This window comes from Cervus canadensis, chromosome 20 (genome assembly GCF_019320065.1).
Source record: "Cervus canadensis isolate Bull #8, Minnesota chromosome 20, ASM1932006v1, whole genome shotgun sequence".
Classification (NCBI taxonomy): Eukaryota; Metazoa; Chordata; class Mammalia; order Artiodactyla; family Cervidae; genus Cervus; species Cervus canadensis.
Window position 1 is genome coordinate 58,379,907 of NC_057405.1, and position 20,201 is coordinate 58,400,107.

At 43.2% G+C, this 20,201-nt stretch overlaps 1 protein-coding gene across 1 annotated transcript; it reads left to right on the plus strand.

The window, feature by feature from the left end:
* The first annotated feature begins 1,952 nt into the window (after positions 1 to 1,952).
* GPR6 (G protein-coupled receptor 6) lies at positions 1,953 to 4,363 on the plus strand. Its single transcript, XM_043439315.1, has 2 exons — positions 1,953 to 2,105; positions 2,733 to 4,363. Exon 2 carries the CDS (start codon positions 2,752 to 2,754, stop codon positions 3,847 to 3,849), a length of 1,098 nt encoding a protein of 365 aa, XP_043295250.1. The 5' UTR covers positions 1,953 to 2,105; positions 2,733 to 2,751; the 3' UTR covers positions 3,850 to 4,363.
* Positions 4,364 to 20,201: the final 15,838 nt, after the last annotated feature.

The window sequence follows — 20,201 nt, forward strand, 5'->3', positions numbered from 1 at the left end:
GACCCAGTTTAGTATCTGAGAGAGGTAACCACAGACTGGCATGACTGAAAGACAGTCTACAAACCCTCACAAGCAGCATTAGTGTATGTGAATATACATGTATCATCTTCCTCCTGAAACTACTGAAAAGCCAATCCATTCTTGGCGATGGTGACAGCCTGAAAATGTCTGAAGCAGAGGATCTCTGCTTAATCTTAACCTCACGCTTTCCGCTGCATTGTGACATATAAAAATGTAACACATTCAGATACTAAGAAAGATCCTCCTCCCCTTGGGTTTTCATCTGATTGTTTGGAAAATTTGCGATTAACATGTGATTACAGCGGTCTGACAGTTTGCTTGACAGCTCTGAAATAACATTCTTGATAATCTTCTACTGAAACTCAAAATGGCACTTTGAACTTTAGCCAAATTGCAAGTTCATGAGAATTTTATAAACTCTCCCAATGGAGAAATTGTGTGTAAATTCATTCTATGGACCCACACTAGCTATTGTAGCTAAAGATTTGAATGGTCCTATAGTTTTCCTTCTTTTTCTAGTTAAGTACAGCTGAACTGAGATAGGAGGGCAAGATGAGTCTGGACTTGGGGGGGGCATATTTAAATGGAGAAGGCCAGGATAAAAATCTACCTTCCACTCCAGCCTTTAGACAAGTTTGAATATATATATTTTTCTTTTTGAGGCAAAGTGAAGCCAGGAGAGGGAAGAAGTTACACATGGAAAAGTAGAGGAAGCACCAGCAACAAATGTCTATTTTCACCTTGCCTAGAGCATATGGCCCCTGAAAATCATGTCTGTGGCTCTGATATAATGCCATCATGCCAATAAGAAGTCATTTATTCCATAGCCTTAGGTGGAGTCAACTATTCTAGCCCCCCCCCCCAAATACAGCTATTGGAGATTTTGGCTAATTAAAAAAAGAAAAAGAAGGAGAAGTCTAATACTTGTATTTTACTGACAAAACAAAACACCTTTAAACCAAAAGGATGAGTTATCCAAGTTGAAAATAAAACTCCTGCCTACTGAAGTCTGGTGCAGCTGAGTTATCACTATTTTCATCCTGTAATTTGTTTTATAGGGTACTAATTAACAGGGCAAAGTCTGTTGCCAGGAAAGTAAATCACATTTTGCTGTTTTCTTCTTTTCTAACAAGACACAGACCTGGTCTTTAATTAAAGAGCAGGTTCCAAGAGCACTATCAGCTAGTGCAATCAGGGAACATTTGGCTGGGAAGATTATGGTGAAACCCTCTGTGCAGAGTTCAAGAAAGATAGTGAGAGAGAGGAAGAAATGGAGGGAGAGAGAAGAATTGATTGCACAGGTAACCTTCAAAAGATATTGCTTCCCTTAAATGTCCCATCTTTTCTCTCTTCCCCACAACTCAGCTTTTCTTCTCTAATTCTACTCAGCTGAGAAGGGTACCACAAACATCCTTTTAAAAAACCCTCACTGTCCCCTCCACACCAGTTCATTCCTGTCCCCTAAGTTTTTGCTTGTTTGTTTTTAAGATAGCACCTCTCTGATTGGACCTCTCTGCACCAAGCTCCCTCTTCTCCAGGGCTTTTTCTTCAACCTGGCCCCCTCAGTGACCTCCGACCCTGGGTCTTGCTGCCTGGCCAGTGCAGCTCATCCCCCACCCCTCCCCTCCCTCTTCACCCTCCTTGCCTTCCCTTAGTCTTCACTCTTTTCTCCTTTGCCTCTTTCTCCCATCTATTCCTGGAGGTTCCGAGCTGGCGGCGGCCCTCCGACCTCTCCTTCTATGAATCCTCTGAAACATCGTTTGGGGAGGGTATATGGTGAGGGAGGTAGCTGATGGGCGGGCAAGGAGAGCGAGTGCCTGGCTTGCACCCTGGAGCCAGGAGCCTGACGTCACCGCACCCTGCCTGTCAATCTCCAGTGGGCGCGCTGCTCTTAGCCGCCTTTTCTTCTACTGACTGTATCTCTCACTCTCCGCAGCACCGGCACAGCGACAAGCTCCCGGCACTCCTCTGCGTGCCGGGCCGGCCACCTCCTCTGGAGTCGGCTCGGTTCGCGCGGGGAGCGCAGCCTGGCGCCACACCGCAGCTCTCATGATCAGCGATTTCCTGAAGCCCTGACTCCCCAGGTGAGCAACCGGGCTCTCTAAAGGAACTTTGAGGGTGTGCAGAGGGGAAGGGGTGAAGGATGGCCAGGGGATGAACCCTTCTCACCCCGGAGAAATGGAGCCAAGCTGATTCCACACTCTCCACCTAAAAAGACATTTCAGCTTCTCTCCCCCCAAACCCCTTTCCTAGGGATCTCTGAGGCCAACGGGGTGCGCTGTGCTCCCCGAGAGCGGAAACTTCTCTTTCAGCACCGCGGACAGCGACCCAGCCGCTTAGTTGAGGAGAGCGCCTGATCAAGCGGGTCAGAGCTGGGGCAGGACTCGCCGGGGCCGCCAATAATAGTCTGGTGCACAAGATGCAGTTGCAAATACGGGCACGCTTACGTGATGTGTGTGAATGTGAGTGCATGTCCTTCGTGTGTTTATCTGTGCAAAAACTCAGATACCAGTGCGGCATCCCTTGTGCGTTTCACTCTTACTGGATCACTCACTCACTCAACAGGTGTTGATTTATTTTTGGCTCTCAACCACTGCTTCCTCGCTCTGCTCTGGGGCGGGATGGGCAGTACGAGAGGGGCAGCAGCGCCCGAGGAAGTACCCTGGCGGAGTGAACCGCACACCTGACACTTGTTCTCCCTCTCCACGCAGGGTGTAACGTCCCGCCGCGATGAACGCGAGCGTCTCTTCGCTCAACGACTCCCAGGTGGTGGCAGTGGCGGCCGAGGGTGCGGCGGCAGCGGCCACCGCAGCAGGAGCGCGGGACACCGGTGAATGGGGGCACCCGGCAGCCGCAGCGGCGGCGGCGCTGGGGAGCGGCGGCGCAGCTAATGCGTCGCTGGAGTTGTCTTCGCAGCTGCCAGCGGGGCCGCCGGGGCTGCTGCTGTCCGCAGTGAATCCATGGGACGTACTGCTCTGCGTGTCTGGGACGGTGATCGCAGGCGAAAATGCCCTGGTAGTGGCGCTCATCGCGTCTACCCCTGCGCTGCGCACGCCCATGTTCGTGCTGGTGGGCAGCCTGGCCACCGCCGACCTGCTGGCGGGCTGCGGTCTCATCCTGCACTTCGTATTCCAATACGTGGTGCCCTCAGAGACCGTGAGCCTGCTCACTGTGGGCTTCCTTGTGACCTCATTCGCTGCCTCAGTCAGCAGCCTGCTGGCCATCACGGTGGACCGCTACCTGTCCCTCTATAACGCACTCACCTATTACTCGCGACGGACCCTGTTGGGCGTGCACCTCCTTCTTGCTGCCACCTGGACGGTGTCCTTAGGCCTCGGGCTGCTGCCGGTGCTTGGCTGGAATTGCCTGGCGGAGCGCGCCGCCTGCAGCGTGGTGCGCCCGCTGACGCGCAGCCATGTGGCGCTGCTCTCTGCCACCTTCTTCGCGGTCTTCGGCATCATGCTGCACCTGTACGTGCGCATCTGCCAGGTGGTCTGGCGGCACGCACACCAGATCGCGCTGCAGCAGCACTGCCTGGCGCCGCCCCACTTTGCTGCCACCAGAAAAGGTGTGGGTACGCTGGCAGTGGTGCTGGGCACTTTCGGTGCCAGCTGGCTGCCCTTTGCCATCTACTGCGTGGTAGGTAGCCACGAGGACCCAGATGTCTACACCTACGCCACCCTGCTGCCCGCCACCTACAACTCTATGATCAATCCTATCATCTATGCCTTCCGCAACCAGGAGATCCAACGCGCCCTGTGGCTCCTGTTTTGTGGCTGTTTCCAGTCCAAAGTGCCCTTCCGCTCCAGGTCCCCCAGTGAGGTCTGATGACTCCTTCCACCCTCTAACCAACACCACACCCCTAACAAGCCAGCCTCTGGTGAGCTCCTCAGTGCCTGCTGATGAACTCTGAGATCCCAACAGTGTGACTGATTTTGGAAAGCCAGAATAAACATAAACACAGCAAACTCACAGAGACAAAGTGGCTTGTTGGCACTTTACATATACAGTGTATACATGTGTACATATATATACAAATATTTGTATCTTCTGGAGGTATTCAGGATGTGGAATTTCCTGTTCTGTGAAAAAAAACTAACAAAAATGTGGTTGTATACTCAAATTGTACATCACATTTGTTGAGTGAAGACATTCCAATACTGCTTAATTATAGCACTTTATTTTTAGCTGCTGAACTGCCAAAACAGTGTTGCCATTTTCAAGGGCAGGGGAAGGGGGTAAAAAGTGTATTTTTGTTGTATGTGATAGAATACTTTGCTGCATATACATCAGTAAATTACAACATATTTTGTACACAAATAAACACATTATAAAAATGTAATTTTGGCATGTGACTGGTGATAGAATTACTATTTAAGAGATGAATTATTAGTGAATTTACTTTAAAAGTTTATTATGTATCATCTCCATCCTGTGAAAATATTAATGTAAAAAATCATACACACTTGCTCATAAATTATCATTGAAACACCTAATCCAGATTATTGGGGAAGTCAGGAAGGGAATACTCACATAATAGCATTCACAGGCCACTAAAGGGTTATTTGTATATCAGTGCAAATTGGTTACTGGGTTTGGAAGACAAGCTCCAAAGGATGTCTGAAACCAAACCACATGTGTGCTTGTAAACCCTCAAGCCACAAATTTTAGGTGTATTTTTTCCAGTCTGGAAAGAATTTTAAATGCTGAAAATTCATATTGACTGAGTATATTGTTACTGGCCAGGTCTTGTAGCAAAATGCACAGCCTTATAAAATAAATAAATTCTTCAAAGACAAGACCTCAAGATATACTGTGTTCATGAGGTAAATGAAGGTAAGCCCAGCAGCCCACTTTGAGGCACTCTTATCTGCAAAGCACAGGGCATTAAATTAATAACCTCAAGAGCTAAACTTCCCCATTCCAGCAATGGGTGTGAATCATAGTTAAATCGTTCCCTCCTTCCCTTCCTACAGGTCATGTGAGGATAAATAATATATGTGGACAAATTCTGAGCACCTGTGAAGATATATGCACGCAAGCACAAGTAGTCACTGGCCTTACGCCTTAGGAAAATATACACATACAAAAAATTTTATATAGTTCACAAATACTTATTTAATGCCTACTATCTGCTAGACACAGTTCCAATGCTGGGAATACAGAATCAAACTAAATAGACAAAAGGTCTCTACTCATAGCATTATCCTCTAGTGGGGGAGATAGTTTACAAGCAAATAAACAAATACATATGAAGAAATTTATTATAAAGAATTGTCTCATGCTACTATGGAGGCTGAGAAGTCTCAAGGTCTACAGTCAATAGGAACAAGCTGGAAACCCAGGAGTGCTGATGGTGTAGTTCCAATCTGAGTATAGAGGCCTGAGAGCCAGGAAAGCCCTCAGGTTCAAGACTCAAGAAGAACTGTTGTTTCATTTAGAAACATAAAGGCAGAAAAAGACCAACGTTCCATCTCAGGCCAATCAGGCAGCAGGACTTGGTTCTTTTGTTTGTTTCTGGTCTTCAGTTGAATCAGTGAGGCCCCCCTACAGTTAGGAGGGCAATCTGCTTTACTCAGCCTACTGAGTCAAGTGTTAATCCTATCCAGAAACACCCTCACAGACACACCCAAAGTAAGGTTTAACCAAATGTCTGGGCACCTTGTGGTTCAATCAAATTGACACGTAAAATTAACCACCACACCAGCAGAACACAGTGATCCAAAATAAAGGAGAAAAGGTGTTTCAGGAGGGAGTAGTCAACTGGGTCAAATCCTGCTGAAAGAGTAAGTAAAATAAGGATTAAAAACAATGACTATTGATTTTGTAATGTGACTATCATTGGTGAACTTGACAAGAGAAACTTCAGGAGAATGAGGGGAGGAGTGGGTATTGATTACAGAATGCACAAGAGAAAATGTATGAACAATCTAGTCTCCAATATCTTGCAACAGAGCTGTGACCTTTTTAACACTACAAAACACACTAAGATTTATAGGTTTATTGTTTTATAGCGTCTACAAATTGAGATCCAGAAGATCAGCATTATTGCTCATTCATCAAATTAACATTTTCTAATGAACAACCTTTATAGACTATTCAGCAACATCAGACACTCTCTCAGGCCCTGTTAGTATCCATGGTGCATTCAAGCAGACTGAAATAACAAAAGCTCTGGCTGTAAACTTTCCAAACATGTGGTAGGGAAAACAACATAATTCCAGGTGGAACAAAGTCAAATTATTATACATGTTAAAATTTCAGAGAAAAATTTTTGCAATCAGCAGATTAAGAAAGTTCAAGACTAAGATAGTAAGACAGACCATGGATCTGGCTTCGATCCACTTGGTATCAATATTCAATACCTGCCCTAAATGTTTGAAAGACCCAAGAACAAGAAGATACTAAACAACCAGGCTGTTAATATCCCTGGCTTACACAGCTTGTCAGGCTGTGTAATGTCAATGGCCTGGATCTTCACCTATCTGATGATATAAGGATACAAAACTGTGAGTATGTCTTGAAACATTTCTATGAAGGAATGTCACATGTTCATTTGACCCATCTATTAATAACCTCTATTTTAAGACCCTAAGATAATTACTGGAAGCATATAGTCTTTGAAAAAAGAAAGATCCAACATCCAACACCTTCCCCACTTTGATAAGTAATAGGCATCTAAATTTAATACATTTAAATAAAGCCAGTAATCTTTACCTCAGTAAGCACTGTATCTCCCTTCTTTACCATCTCAATCAATGACAACATCATCCTTCTAGGTGTTCAGAGCAGAAACCTTGGAATCACACCCTTCCCTTTTTTTCATACCTCCCATCCAACATGGATGCCTGTTGCCTTTATGTTTAAAATATATCTAGACTCTAGCCACTTCTCACCATCTCTACCATCTCTATCATCATCTCTTACCTGAATTACTGTGGCAGCATTCTCTTTGGTCTCCTAGCTTCAGTTCTTGTGCCCTTCAGTCTATTGTCTATACAGTGGTTCACCCCACAAATAATTGCTCCTCTGACAATCCTTCAGATCAGAGCATGAGTTCTCTGGCAGTACAGTCTGTCTCAAAAGAACCAACTTTGGGAAGAGGCATTTAGGCTCAATAAATAGGTCTTGAGGGAGAATTTCTTTAGTAAGGAATTTGGGAGTCTTGGGGTACATGGTGCCTGGTCTGGAAGTGAGGACATAGACTCTTCACCTCCACAGCCGGAATGGGCATAGAGCAGAGGTCTCTGTAGCATGAGGCCCAGGGCTGGGCCTCACTTGGCCCAAGATATTAGTTTCTTATTGATGTTGTCGCAAATGACCACAACCTTGGTAGCTTAAAACAATACATATTTATTCTCTTACAATTATGAAGACCAGAAGTCTGCACTATATTTCATTGGTCTGAAACCAAGATTTAAGTAGGACTATACTTTCTTTAGAGCTTCTAGGGGGAGAGTCTGTTTCCTTAACTGTTTCAGCTTTTAGAGTTGCTTTTTTGGCCTGTGGACCCTTCTTTCATCCTCAAAACCATCAGTGTGTTATCTTGCTTAAGTGGTTACACTGCCTCCTTTTGTAGTCAAATCTCCTTTTACCTCCCTTTTATAAGGACATTTGTGATTGTATTTAGGACTTGCCCAGGTAATTCAGAATAACCTCCCCATCTCAAGATTCTTGATTTAATCACATCTGCAAAGTCTCTTTTGCTGTGTAAGGTAACAGCCACAGCTCTGAGAACAGTACTACTGAAAAGCGCAATAATAAAGGCATACGTACAGAGTAAGGATCCCATAGGAAGGTCAGGGAAATGCTATGGAAATCCACTAGAAAGGCAATACTGAGCAGAGTCAAGAAGAACAAAAAGCACATTTCAAGGCAAAGGACATTGAAGGGGAATGTTCCAGACCAAGAAGACAACAGGAAGCACAGAAGTATGGCCCATTCAGAGCAATGCAGACCATTCAGCACAGCTGGAGTGTTTAAGATCTAGAATCTAGAGAGGAAGTAATAGGAGATAAGTCTGGAGAGGCAGGCAGGAGCCAGATTACAAAGAGCACTGTTGGGAATGGACTGCAGGTGGGAAAAGACTGGTGGCCAAGAGACTATTTTGGAGACCAGTTATAGCAATCCAGGTGAGAGGTGATGTCAACATCAGCTAAGAAGGCAAAGGAGGTACATAGAAGGGGATGGATCCAAGAGGTCTCAAAGAAGAGAGTGTCTCTGACTAAGTGAGTGATTGTAGGAATTAAGCAACAATTTGGAGTCAAGGATGCTCAAAGGGTGGATACACTATGATGGGAACATAGCAGGAAAGGCAGATTTGAGAAAGAGGGTAGTGAATCAAGTTTTCTACATATTAAATGTTGGGATTTGTGGAAACATCCAAGTGGAGGCAGGTAGCCCTGTGGCTTTGGAGCTAGCAAGAATGGCATGAATAGAAACAGAATTTCAGTAATCATTGACCTTAAGGTGTAAGTGAAGCCACAGGAAAATGAAAGTGAAAGCCACTCAGTCATGTCCGACTCTTCGCGACCCCATGGACTATACAGTCCATGGATTTCTCCAGGCCAGAATACTGGAGTGGGTAGCCATTCCCTTCTTCAGGGGCCATCTGAGGGATCAAACCAGGTCTCCTGCATTGCAGGCAGATTCTTTACCAACTAAGCCACCAGGGAAGCCCAAGAATACTGGAGTGGATAGCCATTCCCTTCTTCAGCAGATCTTGCTGACCCAGGAATCAAATCGGGTCTCCTGCATTGCAAGCGGATTCTTTATCAACTGAGCTAGTCAGACATCAGAATAAAGCCACGGGAGGGAATGAGAAAAAGGCCAAAGTTACAGTCTGGACACAATAACATATGGGAGTACAGAGAAGGAAAGCAAAGGAGAAAAGACGACTAAGTAGGAGAATTGAAGGGATACCCTGGGAAAACCAAGAGGAAAAATGTTTTAAGAAGGAAATGATTGGGAACTCCCTGGCAGTCCAGAGGTTAGGACTCTGTGCTTGCGCTATGTAGTGCCTGGGGTTCAATCCCTGGCTGGGGAACTAAGATCCCACAAGCCAGAGGAGGGGCATGACCAAAAAAGAAAAAGGAAGTGATCAGCTATGTAAAGACTGCCCAGAGTTCACGTAAGAGAAAGTTTGGAATGTGCTAGATTTAGGAACATGGTGGTCACTGGTGACCTAAGTGAGAGCAACTTAAATGGAAAGCGGGTTAAAAGCTAGACTGCAGTAAGTTGTGGAGGCAATGGGAATTTTCTAATTTTTTTCAGTATATTTAACTTTAAATCGAAGATGAAAAATAGGGTGGTAGCTTGAGGGAAGATAAGGTCACAAGATAATCTTTGTTTTGTTTTTTAAAGATGGGCAAGAACTGAATATAAGACTGATACCCTGTAACTGGAAAGGTGGAAGCTAGCAGAGAGAGAAAGCTCCCAGAAGAAGCCTTCACAGGAGAATGGGGTCCAAAATGTAGTGTGAGGGGGAGAGAGGGATTTAGACAGGAGGAGGTGGAGACATGACTCCTCTGCTCTGACAGAAGTCAAGGTGGGAATGAGTGGAAATGATAGAGCTAAGTTTATAGATGGTGGGAGGAAGTTCACAAAGTTCCTCTCTGACACCCTCAATTTATCTAAAGGAGGAGTGCCAGGTAAGAGACTACTGCAAGAAGTATTAAGAACCTAAGTTGATGGCATTGGGAACAAAGTTGTGAACTTGGAATAGTGTAATCATTTAATCAAAATTAAAGGTCAGAGCATATCAAGTATTGCAAGGATGCAGAACCATTGGAATGTTCTTGTTTTGATGGCGGGAGTGTAAAATAGTACAATCACTTTGGGAAAAAGTTTGGTGGTTTCTTAAAAAGGTAAACATACTCCTCCTATATGACCTAGTCATTCCACTCCTAAGTATTAATCCAAGAGAAATTAAAGCATAAGTCTATATAAAGACTTGCACATAAACGTTTATAGCAATTTTACTTGCAATAGCCAAAAACTGAGAACAACTCAAATGTCCATTATAGGTAAGTGAATAAAAATAAACAAATTGTGGTACATTTATACAATAGAATGCTACTTAGAAATGAAAAAGAATGAACCATTAATATGCACAACAACATGGATAAATCACCAAATAATTACGTTGGGTGAAAGACACCAGGCAATAAAAGAACACATATTGTAAGATTCCATTTTTATTAATGTATACTGACAGAAAGAAGGTCAGTGGTTGGGATTAGGGGAGCAGGGATGGGAAAACAAGAGAGGCAGAGATCTCAAAGGGGCACAAGGAAACATTTGGGATGATAGATAGGTTCATTATTTTAATTGTGATGATGATTTCATGGGTTTGACATATACATATGTCAAAACTCATGAAGTTGTATACTTTAAATATGTACATTTTATTATACATCAGAATTACTCGCCCAGTCGTGTCTGACTCTTTGCAACCCCATACATCAATTATACCTCAATAAAGCTGTAATAAATATGTGCCAGAGAAAGAACCATAGTAAAATAGAATCTAATTAAAAATAATACCATATGAAAATAAAATGTAAAGTTCCAACATGGCATGATTCATGAATCAGGATAAGTTATGCTCCAGTAACAAAATCCCTCCAAATCACAGTGACTTAAACACAGCAAAGATTTCTCACTTACATAAGGTTAACTGCACTGCCTGGGCAACTTCCCAAGACAACTGTTGTATAAGCAGCAAAGTAGCCATCCATCTTCTGGCTCTGTCTCCACAAAATGAGGTCATCTCTATAATCACCAGAGCAAGAGAGGACTGGAGGGACTCAAACCAGCAATGAAATGCTTTGGCCCATAAATGACACTTCCATTCATAGCCCAATGTGCATAGCTTAATCATCTAGCCCATCTAACTATAAGGGCATGGGGAAAGATAATAATGCTGAATACTCAGAAAGAAAGGTAAATCAGAAATGGATGAATTCAAAAAATTCAAGATTTCAAGAGGAACTACATTGCCCACGCCATTCCAAACTGAACATCAAGTTGCAGACAGAAGAGATTTACAAGATTCAGACCCAAATTTTCAATTTTTAAGACTAGACAAAAGTTTATTTTCCTTTAATAAAACTTTACATTATGGGGTTGTTGAGATCATTTGGTAGAACATAGTGTAAAACAGTCAAGACTCGAAGTGAGAATGAAGGAAATGCAGTTCCAGACTGGAGCCTGATTTTCTAACCTCAGTCAGACTTTGCCCCTGGTCACACAGGAGCAGAGAACTGTGAAGGTTTAGCACAAACCCTTCTCCATAAACAGGCTAACAACCCCAAACTCATGTTTTGGTTGTATTGTTGATATTTTTGTGGGAAAAACTAAGGAACAGAGTGCTAATTGACAGTGATCAGAGAATCCAGAAATATCTGAATTCTACCACAAACTTACTGTGTAGCCGGGTCTCCTGAATTGCAGGTAGATTCTTTACCATTTGAGCCACCAGGGAAGCCCTAGAGAAATAGTGAGGGACAATAGCCAGTCAAAATTATTAGCTGTTCAAGAGAAGGATGGATGAAAGAAGTTAGCTGTGACTGAGCTGTGGTTTTGGCACATAACCTAAATGCAGAGCATCCTTACAAACTGGGCTGGGTCGCACAGATTGTCTTTTTCTCTTAAACCAAGTGTAAACTGCCTCAGTTCAAAGCTTGATTTCTTTGCCCAATTTAAGCCCTTGATACACAAACCCAGGTCTCAGACCTTGTCATTACTGGTTACAAAACAAAACGAAACCAACACGAAACTTTCAGATCTGAGAAGAGAATCAGCAAGAAAAAGAGAGAAAAGGCTGGGGGGTGGGGAGACCAATCCAGTGGCCAATTAGCCTGAATCTGGTTGCCTCAGAGGATATCCAGAAGGAACTGGCCAGTCCTCCAGACAAGGAGCAGTACTGTGCCTTCTACTCCGGCCAGAAAGAAGTGAGTCTGCACTTGGCCACTTAACCAGATGAACCAATTGGATCAGTGCTCCTGCAAAGTAAGGGTAGAGAGAAAAGAAGATGGAGAGACAGAGTGAGGAAAACAGCATTTTCCATGATGCAGTTGTCTGGCTCTTTAACTAGCTGTCAGACCTGGGGAAAATTCGCATTTATTCAGTGGGGAATCACAGTAGTAATTACCTTTCAGGGTTGTTGTAAGGGTTAAATGGGTTCATACAAAAAGTTCAGTAGTACCTGGCACGCGGCAGCACCATATATGCCTTAACTGCTATTGTTACCACTGCTGATGAAGCAGACTTCATGAATACTGAATTCGCCTGGTCCAGACTGTACATCCTAAAGTGCACTCTGCTTTTCAAGTCTCCTGCTGTTGCCTAGTTTTCCTATGTTATCTGTTTTCAGTAATCTACAAATCTCAAAAGGTGCCATTTCAATATCTTTAGCTACTGCTTTGAAAGTAATTCGAATACAACATATGTTATTTATATAACATTTTGATACATAGTTGAGATTTTTCTCCAAAACAGCAATTCAAATCAGCATTATGCCCTTTTTTTTTCCAATGAACGTTTAAATCTATGTATTTGCCAAAAAATATTGATCTTTAATTTTCAAATAGAATTATTATATTTAGGAATACCTGAACAAAGCAACATTGATGCTGGTTATATCATCTCTGCTTTCCTGAAACCAAGACTTTTTGTACATAAAACCAAACAAAAAATCAAACTGCACACACACACACACACGTACTTGGGAGTCTCTATTTTCTGTAATTTAGCAGGGTTCACTCACTAGAAAGATATACTACACACCCAGAAGTGGTTTGTGATCCAGGATGCTCTGCAGAACTGGCTTATTTTCTAGAGAAATGCAGCTATAAGAAATGCATTGTTTGGATCAACTCCAGAGGTGTAAAGCGGAGCCAACGTTTTCAGAATATTGACTGGCTGAACACATTTGAATACATACATGCATGTAAGTGGAAGGAAGTGGGGAGAAGGACCAACAGTCACGAAGAGAATCCTCTGAGTACAGTTACTTATCAGTCTGGGCATGTTGTGTTGGGGGAAAAGGGTTTATGGCCATTTGAGTATGCAAGTGAGAGCCATGTCCTGGAAGCCTTCCTGTGTGTGCTGGGTTAAGTCTTAGTGAAACCAAATTCAAGAATGACTATAGTGCCTGGTAGTGGGGTATTACTGTAATATTCCAGTGAACCTTGTATTAAAAGAATAATTGCTCCTAGATATTTTCATGATTATTATTAATGGGAGCACACAGTAAATAAACATGAAACAGTATTCTTTCCTGCACTGGGAGTGTGTTAATTTGTGTTTTGCCAATTTGTGTTTTGTAAAAACACAAAGGTGCTTGTAAAAATGATAGCAGAAGGTAAAGACAGTTATATAGTCATGTTTCATAACTTACTGATAAGTTACATTTCCACTATTATGAATGCACATCCACTTTATTACTGAAACAGCAGACAGCCGATAACATTATCATTTGTTGCTGAGAAATGTAATCGGTGTGTGACAGGTGTCATTGGACAGGCTGGTACCACACCAACAGAACTTTCTATATCACCCAGTGTGCACATGAAAACTAATCTGCCTGGGCTTTGCAGATTGCACTTAACTCCTGGAGCCTGTGGCTATCTCTGATTTCCTTCCTCTCCAGTTGTCAAGGGAGCCAACTGGGCCTGCTGGGGGTTTTAGCTGTAGCATCTGTGCCAATCAGGCCTGGTAGGGACCTTAGAGACCATGTTGCCCAAGTCCTTCAGGTTTCAGATAGTGATATTGTCTTTGGATTCAGCTGAGAGAAAAGGGGTCGTTAACCCAAGATTGCACAGCTTGTAAATGGGGAAGACATCTGAACTCAATTTACCCAGGTTTCCTGTTTTCCTTCCTTGTCATGGGACGTGTCCAGCACTCTGTCAGCCTCTCTCTGCCCCTCCCTCTGTTCTCAGAGATGTCCCTTTCTTACATCCTAGAAGCAGCTGGACCAGGACTCCAGGCCAACTCTAGTTAGACTAGAGCTCTGAGTGTGGTTAGGATTGGGGATTCAGGCTGGATTTTCGGCAAGGAGGGTACTGGTGGAGGTCTTTGCAAAGCCTGACACTCTCTCTTCTGGATTGCAAAGCCCGGTCTCAGAGTGAATGGTCCCACCACTCCAGGACCCTGGCCCCACAGTGTGGAGGAAGAAGGCAGTTTTGACTCTGAACTCTGTTTATTCTCCCAAAGCTCAGAGTTGGACTGCCTTTCTTCTTTTCACTGGAGCTCACAAGACAGGATAATACCACCCAGGAAGCAGTCTGGGGGCATCTCCCAGCTCCACTGTTGTGGAGGACAATCTTTGGCTAAGCATTCAGTGGATTGGTAGACAAGCTGTCAGCTGTAAACACCAGAGCCAAACTCTCTGGACCCTATAATTCAGTCCAGGATTTGTTCTATGTTTTGTTTATGTGTGAAATACCACCTTCAGCCACTAAATCATGCCGCAACCCAGGGATCAAACCTAGGTCTCCTGCATTGCAGGTGGATTCTTTACCAGCTGAGCCACAAAGGAAGCCCAAGAATACTGGAGTGGATGGCCTAGCCCTTCTCCAGGAGATCTTCCCAACTCAGGAATCGAACCAGGGTCGCCTGCATTGAAGGCAGATTCTTTACCAACTGAGCTATCAGGGAAGCCCACTAAAGACTTTAGGTGAAGTTTTAGCCTAAAGAGTCAAAAGCGTTTTCTACCTTCTCCAATTTAGCTTAATATAGATTAGTGAGTTAAACTTTAAATTTTATTCTATTAAAAAATTAGAAGAAAATACGAGTACTCATCTCGGACATCTCTGGAGTAGGGAGAACTTTTGAACTGAAAGTAATGAACTAAGTCACAAAGGTACGTAAGAAATTAAAAGTATGTGCCATATTGGCCACAAACAAAACTAAAAGAAAAAGAACACAGTAGAGAAATTATTTAAAAAGAAAAAAAAATATATATATATATAACAAAGGAGGGTTACTCCCTTACATTTGAAGAATTTTTACAATCAAGCAAAGCTAATAGGAAATTCGACAAAAATATGAAATACATTTCAAAAAGGAAGGTGAACTGTTTAAATATATTACCCAAGAAATGTGAATAAAATAGCAAGATGCCGTGTTACATCTAGCAAGTCAGGTACTTTTTTAAATGAAAATATCGGACATCAACAAAATAATAACCACAATGTCTTGTTGACCTTGAAATATATGTAGAAGTAAAATGTGAGACACAATATTTCATTGTATGAGAAGAAATTTATGAATTAGGAAAACACTGTATGATGGAGAAAATGAACAGTCTTTGCATTGTTTGGGAAATGGTAAGAGTACTGTGTTAGTGTCCTGTGGTTGCCATAACAAACTACTACAAACTGGGTGGTTTTCAAAACAACAGAAACTTATTTTCTCACAGCTCTGGACTCCAAAAGTCTGAAACCAAGGTTTCGGCAGGATCACTCCCTTTGAAGGCTCTGGGGAGAAGCCTTTCTTGACTCTTGCAGCTCTGGCGTCTCCAGGCATTCCTTAGCCCATAGCTGCATAACTCCAGTCTCAACCTCCATCAGTACGAATTCTTCTCTTCTGTGTCTTCTCCATTTTTGTCTCTTACAAGGACTTTTTTGTTGGATTTAGGGCTCACCCAGATAATCTGGGATGATCTCATCTACTGAAATCCTTAATTATGTCTTCAAAGATCCTTTTTCTAAATAAAGTCACATTCAAATATGTATTTTATTCAACATTTGCAGTTGTTCTTGGTGGAAGAATTGGTTTCTTACAAGCTAGTCCATCATAGTCAGAAGTTCCTAATGTATGTTTAATGAGCATCATTTTGTTTGGAAGTTTTTCCTGCAGAATGTATGCTTTCTCTGTTTCCTGTACATGTATTTTAAACTTACATTAGTGGTGTTGTGTGGTGTGAGAGCCCCTTGTGTTTCTTACCTTATTCTCTGAGTGCCATGCCTTTGAGCTACCCTTGTGGAGACTCTACAGATTGTGCTACTCACTGTTGAATCTCACAGTACTCTTCCATCACATTCCAGTCTCCCAGGAATGGCACACCTTACTGACCAGTTTGAGAATTTATCTGAACAATGTAAACTCAGGAGTAGAATTACTAGAGCACTTGACCCAGGATTTCTACATTTGACTAAGCAGTATCTATTGTTCTCCATAACGGTTTTATCTCTATATTAATTGCCCAGTATCACAGAAGTGTGAGCATTTGAAATTTTCCATAAAGCAAAATGGATGCAGTAGTGATGCATAATCATTGTGTCCTCACCCCACTTCCATCTGCCCTAAAAGTACATGCCTGCTTCCTGTTCTGGCCTCCTTACTTTTACCACATGAACTTGTCCCCACAGGCCACAGCTAATCAGACAAGGATGGAACCATTAACCATGCTGAGCCAACTAGATACTTTCTACCAAAACTTGGGACAGGGACGCTGAAACACTCAGAAGGTGGTGGACACCTGAACTGAAAGTTTAAAGTCAGAACGTCTGTGTTTCAACCACATTTAACAAAACATTGGCAATGATACTAAGCAGGGAGCATCAGTCGAGAGAGAGAGAGAGAGAGAAAAGCAGTGACTGGAGCTGACATATAGCTGCACTAGAAACAGAAGAAGCAGTTTATCTCCTGACTCCTTGCATCTGGTCCTTGTTGGTCTGGCTGAATTTTGTTCTCCATTTTGGATGTCTGCAAGGTTAGAGACCTACTGAATTCTTTTTTTAAAAAAAAAAACTGACTTTACCTAACTTAAATAGGCTACCTTTCTAGTAACCAAATAGCTCCTAGAAAAATATATAGCTTATTTTCTTGCTTTAGTAAATAGAACACATTAATTTTTGTAAATGAAGTTTTCTTGGAACACAGGCAACTTATTCATTTATACCTTGTCTGTGGTTGCTTTTGTACTACGAAGATAGAGTTGCTAGAGTATAGCCCACACAGTGTAAAATACCATCTGGCACTTCACAGAAGTTTGCTGACCCTAGCCTAGTCTGTCGTTAACCTAATGGCATCATTACAAATATCATCTCTTGCAATCTGCCTTGATTTGGTGCTGCTCTCAGGCGTGTAGAGGGCTGCTTGCCACACACTAACATGGCATCACCGAAGCAATGGACATGAACTTGAGTAAACTGCAGGAGATGGTGAGGGACAGGGAGGCCTGGCATGCTGAAGACTATGGGGTCGCAAAGAGGCAGATATGACTGGGCGACTGAACAACAAAATGCCCCCAGAGAGCTATGATGCTCTAGCAACTAGTTTTCTCTCTCTCCCTGCTTAAGGACCATTCTGCTCTGCATAGTTACTGCTTTCTGTTCTTAGGGTAGGATGGAGGCACCATGGTTAGTTATTCCTGGGTCTGTCAGCTCTTAAGATGTCTGTCAGACTCTCCTCTTTGTTCCTTCTTTCCTCTCCTTTCCCCACAGCTTCTCACTTTGTACTTTCGTCTTTGAACATGGACCTTTCGAGTCAGTGTCCATCATCCTGTGCTCTGCTGAGGACCTATCTAGACACATTGTCTCTCTTTCAGTCTTCTCATTTGAGGTTCTTATTGGTTATTTTAATCATAGTTTAATGTTCAGGTCCAACACCTCCACATTGTGGAAAGTGCTGGCAACAGAGCCATAGAAAAGTACAAAGAGGGTTTCAACAGTTCTGCTAGACACATTAGACACTAGTCATTAGAACAAGAGTGGAGATGGGCCATCTCTCCTCTGCATCTTCATCCAGACTTCACTTGATCACCTCCCCACAACTCTGACCCATTCTCCCCACTTCCACACAGGGCTGGGCTGGGCCAGAGTTTCAGATAGCCCTCTTTGCAGATGGCCTTGCCACATAGCAACCCCACCTTAAACTATATCCTATCCTTTAGAATCATCATTCTAGCCATCTTTGGTGTCAAGGATGTAAGAGAGGACAGAAGCCCTAGACATGGGGACCCATCTAAAGTCTTCAAATGGTAGTTCTAATATATTTTGAAGGCCTTTGTACTACAAGAGGGTATAATTTCTATTCACTAGGGGCTGGCACTCTTGGAGTCACACTTAGGCCTCAGCCTTGAATCTTTCTCTGCATGGCCATGAGACCTCAGATGAAGCCCTTCACCCCTCTGGGTCTCAGCTTGTTCATCTACAAAATGAGGGGTTTGGACTGAGATAAGTTCTGAGTTCTCTTTTAGCCTTGCCACTCTGTTCTGAGCAGCTGGTCAGCCAAGATCCCATCTGTGATGGGGCTTAGAGAAATGCTGTGTTGGCTGAGAACTAGCTTGTCTAGTTTACTCCTCAGGGAATCCCTTGCTTAAATAACTTGAGCAGGGTTCACTGTATCCAGAGGCTGCTCTGTGCTTTCTGGTTTTGACTAAGGCAAAATTGCTTTGAAAACCAGTGGAATTTCATGTTCTAAAAGTTGATCACAGGGTTCCAATGGCATTAGAAGAAGGTGTATAAAGAAGTGAGCTATTCTTGTCAGCTCCTCTGCTTAAACCCTCAGTAGCTCCCTCACTGCCACTAAAGTCAGACTCCTTCACATGACCAGCCAAAACCTTCATCATCTAATCCCTGGCATCTTTTCCCCTCAGACCTCTCCTCAGCCAAGCCAAACGCCTTATAGTACTTGAATATGCTGTTCTCATCCATCTCCAAGGCTTTGTATGTTCTGTTCCCTTCAACCCCTGCCCTCCCCACCTTCTTCCCAACTCGTGAGTAACACCCTCAGGTCCTAGCTTACACATTCCTTCCCTTCAAACAGGGTTAGGTCTCATAGGATGTTCTCCAAGTGCCCTGAGCATCCCCCACCCTGGTATTCTTCACCCTTTCTGGCAGTTATTTCTCTAAATTGCCTCTCCTGTCTAGACTCTTGGCTCCAAGGGACCCTGTCCATCTTGTCACCACTATATCTCAAGGTCTGAGACAAGCCCTGTGTTTAAAAGGTATTTAAAACATACATGTTAAAGGAGGGATAAGGAATGCATTTGCTTCCTCTTCATGATTAGAAATACCTTCTTTCTTGGGCACTGCTATGGAGATTGGCCCAGAAGCCTTGAAAATTATCTAGTTAACTGGCTTAATTAGCTGAGAGCTAAATGATGGAGAGATGTCTGGTGGCAATGGGAGGGCTGCGGATGGGGCTCCAAACCATCCTGGTGGCGGGGACAGTGATGTTATTAGACGCTGTCAGCACATCACAGCAGAGGGTAATGGCTCAGTGGATCAAATAACTAGTTAAAAAGGGGAAAGAGACTCTTTCCAACTTGTAAACGAAAGGGGCATTAAATCCTTTCCACTTTGATCCCGTGACACGTTAATCAAGTTAATTTCCAACTGTTTAAGGCCCTAGGATAGCAGGTTTCCCCCTCCCTTGCCAGCATCCTAGAGTGCCCTCAAGCAGCTGCAAACAGCATGGCTGAATCACACACTCCTGGGGAAATTCTGGAGTCCCCGAGGCAAAGGGAAGCCAAGAGGCCAGCTGGGAAGCCTGAGAAACACACCTGTTTCTGAAGGTTCTTTAACTGTAATCTTTATGAATAGCAGATGTTCACAGAAACAAGGTGTCCATTAAACAGTATTTACATAAAGACACACTGCAACCAGGGCTTCCCTGGTGCCTCCGCCGATAAAGAACCTGCCTGCAATGCGGGAGACCTGGGTTCTATCCCTAGGTCTGGAAGATGCCCTAGAGAAGGTAATGGCAACCCACTCAAATATTCTTGCCTGGAGAATTCCTTGGACAGAAGAGCCCAGAGGGCTACAGTCCATAGGCTGCAAAGAGTTGGACATGACTGAGCAACTAGCACTTTCACTTTCATTACTGCAACCAAGCTCTTTAGATTTTCAAAGGCAGCTAAAGAAAAAGACACCAAACGCTGAGTGGTTCTGTCAAGCTAGGGGCATATTTGATTTTATTTTCTCGGCATTTTAAACTATTTTTGATGAAGCACATAAATTTAATAATAGAAAAATTGGTTTATAGTAAAGAAAACATAAAATGAAGGCTATATTGTCTAGTTATTAAAGACAACACAGTATTTTGACCTTCTTACAAAAGTTAAAAATGTAGCACTTGGCCTCTTGTTCCAAATTTCTAGTTCAATTTCCTGCCAGGATTCTTAATACGCAGCAGCAAGGTCAACTCTTAATCAACTCTTAATCATC